Consider the following 2,103-nt stretch of genomic DNA (forward strand, 5'->3'; position numbering starts at 1 on the left):
CCATTTCATTCCCTTGCTACTCACAGCAGGTTAGGGTTTTCCCAGCCTGGAGCTCTTTGTGCCTCTCCCGTGCCACCTGACAGTAAATGACCTTTTAAAGACTCTGGAAGAGACCTAGCCGGTTTGGCTAAGTGGATAGAGCCTTGGCCTGGGGACTGACAGCCCCAGGTTAGATTCCGGACAAGGGCATGGTACTTTGGTTGCAGGCTAGATCCCTGGTCAGGGTGTGTGTGCAGAAGGCAACCAATTGATGCCTCTCACACACATCGGTGTTTCTTTCTCTTTCCCCTCCTTTCCACTCTCTAAAAAATAAATGGAAAAATATCCTCAGGTGAGGAGTAACAAAAAATAAAGGCTTTAGACGAGCTCTCCCCAGCCAGTAAGGCGGAGGCTGTGTGGAGAAGCCGGCCTAAGTATACGGCCTGGGCAGGGGTCCTCTTTGCATCATCCCCAACTTCTCCCGGGAATTCCAAGTTTGAAGAGAGGATTCAACTCTCACCTTCCATACAAACACAATATATCTTTATTGAAGTTTGTAAAATAAAAATAAAAACACACATCTTAAAACACGCATTTCAAGTTAGTTTAACAAATATCTTCCCTGTCCCCTGCCCCAACAAAACCCAACCAAGCCAGCAGGACAGGGTATATTAATGCAGGGAGCTGGAGTGGGAGTGAAGGGTGGTGTTAGATGGGGGGGCAGGGGGATAGAGGTCAAGGGGCCCGGGAGGACTCATTGACTGGCAGTCTCCACCAGGGCTGGGGGGTAGGAGGTAGCCCATCTCAGCAGCATTCCTCTGCTGTATTAGGGTGGCCCCAGGAGGAGGTACAGGCTCTTCCCAACCCCAGGTCCATTTCCTCTTCTTCTTCTACCTCCTGGAAGTTTGAGTCTTAACTAAGACCCAGTTTTCCCATAGTAAAGAAGGATGGGTGCAAAGGACTGGAGATCTAGAGGGGGCCAACCCCCCCAGACTCAGGCCTTTATGCTGGGGTAACCCCCATAGTAATTACTGTAGGAAGGAGAGACACCAGATGGCTCTGCCCACAAATGGCTGGGCCCTCACACCAGAGACCCAGCCTGATTCTGGGCGGGCACCATCACGGGGACAGCACCCTTGCGACTCAGAGCAGAGGGTGAGACCCAACCAAGGCTGCGTGTGGGGGTCGATGCACCCAGCCTGGAAGGGCCGTGGGGCGGTCTGAGGGCTGGTGACGAGGTGACAGAGGAAAGGGTCCCATTCTTGGAGATTGTGTCTGAGCCCTTCGGCCAGGGCAGGGTCCGAGGAGCAGTGGCATCTTCCCTAGTCATCAGAGAAGTAATGAGGTCAGAAACTGGAAGCGAGTGAGTTTCTACAGGCCTTGTCTTCCTCTCCCCTTCCCCCACTTCAACTCTCCTCTCCCTTCAAATCTACCCATAGGCGTAATGCTTCAGCCACAGCCCATGCTTCCATCAGATGACAGCTGCCTGCATTCCCAGCCTCCCTCAGGGAGCTAGGAGGGTCCTGTCTGGGCACTTACTTGATATCATTGGCCACCTCCTCTGGGACCTTGCCCTGGCGTTGGTACAAGAGGACCAGTCCAGCTAGCAGCCCCAATCCAACCAGGGTGCCCACAACAGCTCCAGCAACCACTGCAGCCCCAGGCCCTGGAAGAACCTTGGTGTCAAAGGGCGACATCCAGCTGTCCCCCCTCCCTCTCCAATGCACTACCCCACTGCCTCCATACACCTTGTGTCTTTTTCTCTGTTAAGAAGAGGTGGCTATCCAGCAGAAAATGGTCACTGACCAAATATTTGGACAAACATTTGATCAGAACAAATTCCTTGCCCTGTTACAATGAGAGGACTCAGTAGATAGGTCTCCCCCAAAAAAACACCCCAACCACTGGCCCCACTTACCCCTCACTGACCTGTGCTCACTTCCAGGGTCACGTTGCAGCTGGCGCTGCCCACCCTGTTGGAGGCCTTGCAGATATAGACTCCAGACATAGAACTGGAAAGGTTTCGGAGGCTTAAAAGGCCAGAGATGGCATCTGTGGACACAATTTAGCCATCAGGCCAGGGACCCTATTTCCCACTAAAAAAAGAAAAGCCTACCCCTCCTC

General features: G+C 53.0%; 2 protein-coding genes across 2 annotated transcripts in view; both read right to left on the reverse strand.

The window, feature by feature from the left end:
* VSIG2 (V-set and immunoglobulin domain containing 2) overlaps positions 1-506 on the reverse strand; it is a 6,641-nt gene extending 6,135 nt beyond the window's left edge. Inside the window, exon 1 of the mRNA XM_005875598.2 lies at positions 500-506. Within this exon, the coding sequence (XP_005875660.1) occupies positions 500-506 (7 nt within the window). The remainder of the gene's footprint in view (positions 1-499) is intronic.
* The window catches only part of ESAM (endothelial cell adhesion molecule), a 10,647-nt gene continuing 9,044 nt past the window's right edge, over positions 501-2,103 (reverse strand). The window contains exons 5-7 of the mRNA XM_005875557.2: positions 1,909-2,031; positions 1,519-1,645; positions 501-1,301 (exon numbers count right to left, since the gene is read on the reverse strand). Of these exons, the coding sequence (XP_005875619.1) occupies positions 1,061-1,301; positions 1,519-1,645; positions 1,909-2,031 (491 nt within the window). The 3' untranslated portion in view covers positions 501-1,060. The remainder of the gene's footprint in view (positions 1,302-1,518; positions 1,646-1,908; positions 2,032-2,103) is intronic.

This window comes from Myotis brandtii, unplaced genomic scaffold (assembly GCF_000412655.1).
Source record: "Myotis brandtii unplaced genomic scaffold, ASM41265v1 scaffold463, whole genome shotgun sequence".
Classification (NCBI taxonomy): domain Eukaryota; kingdom Metazoa; phylum Chordata; class Mammalia; order Chiroptera; family Vespertilionidae; genus Myotis; species Myotis brandtii.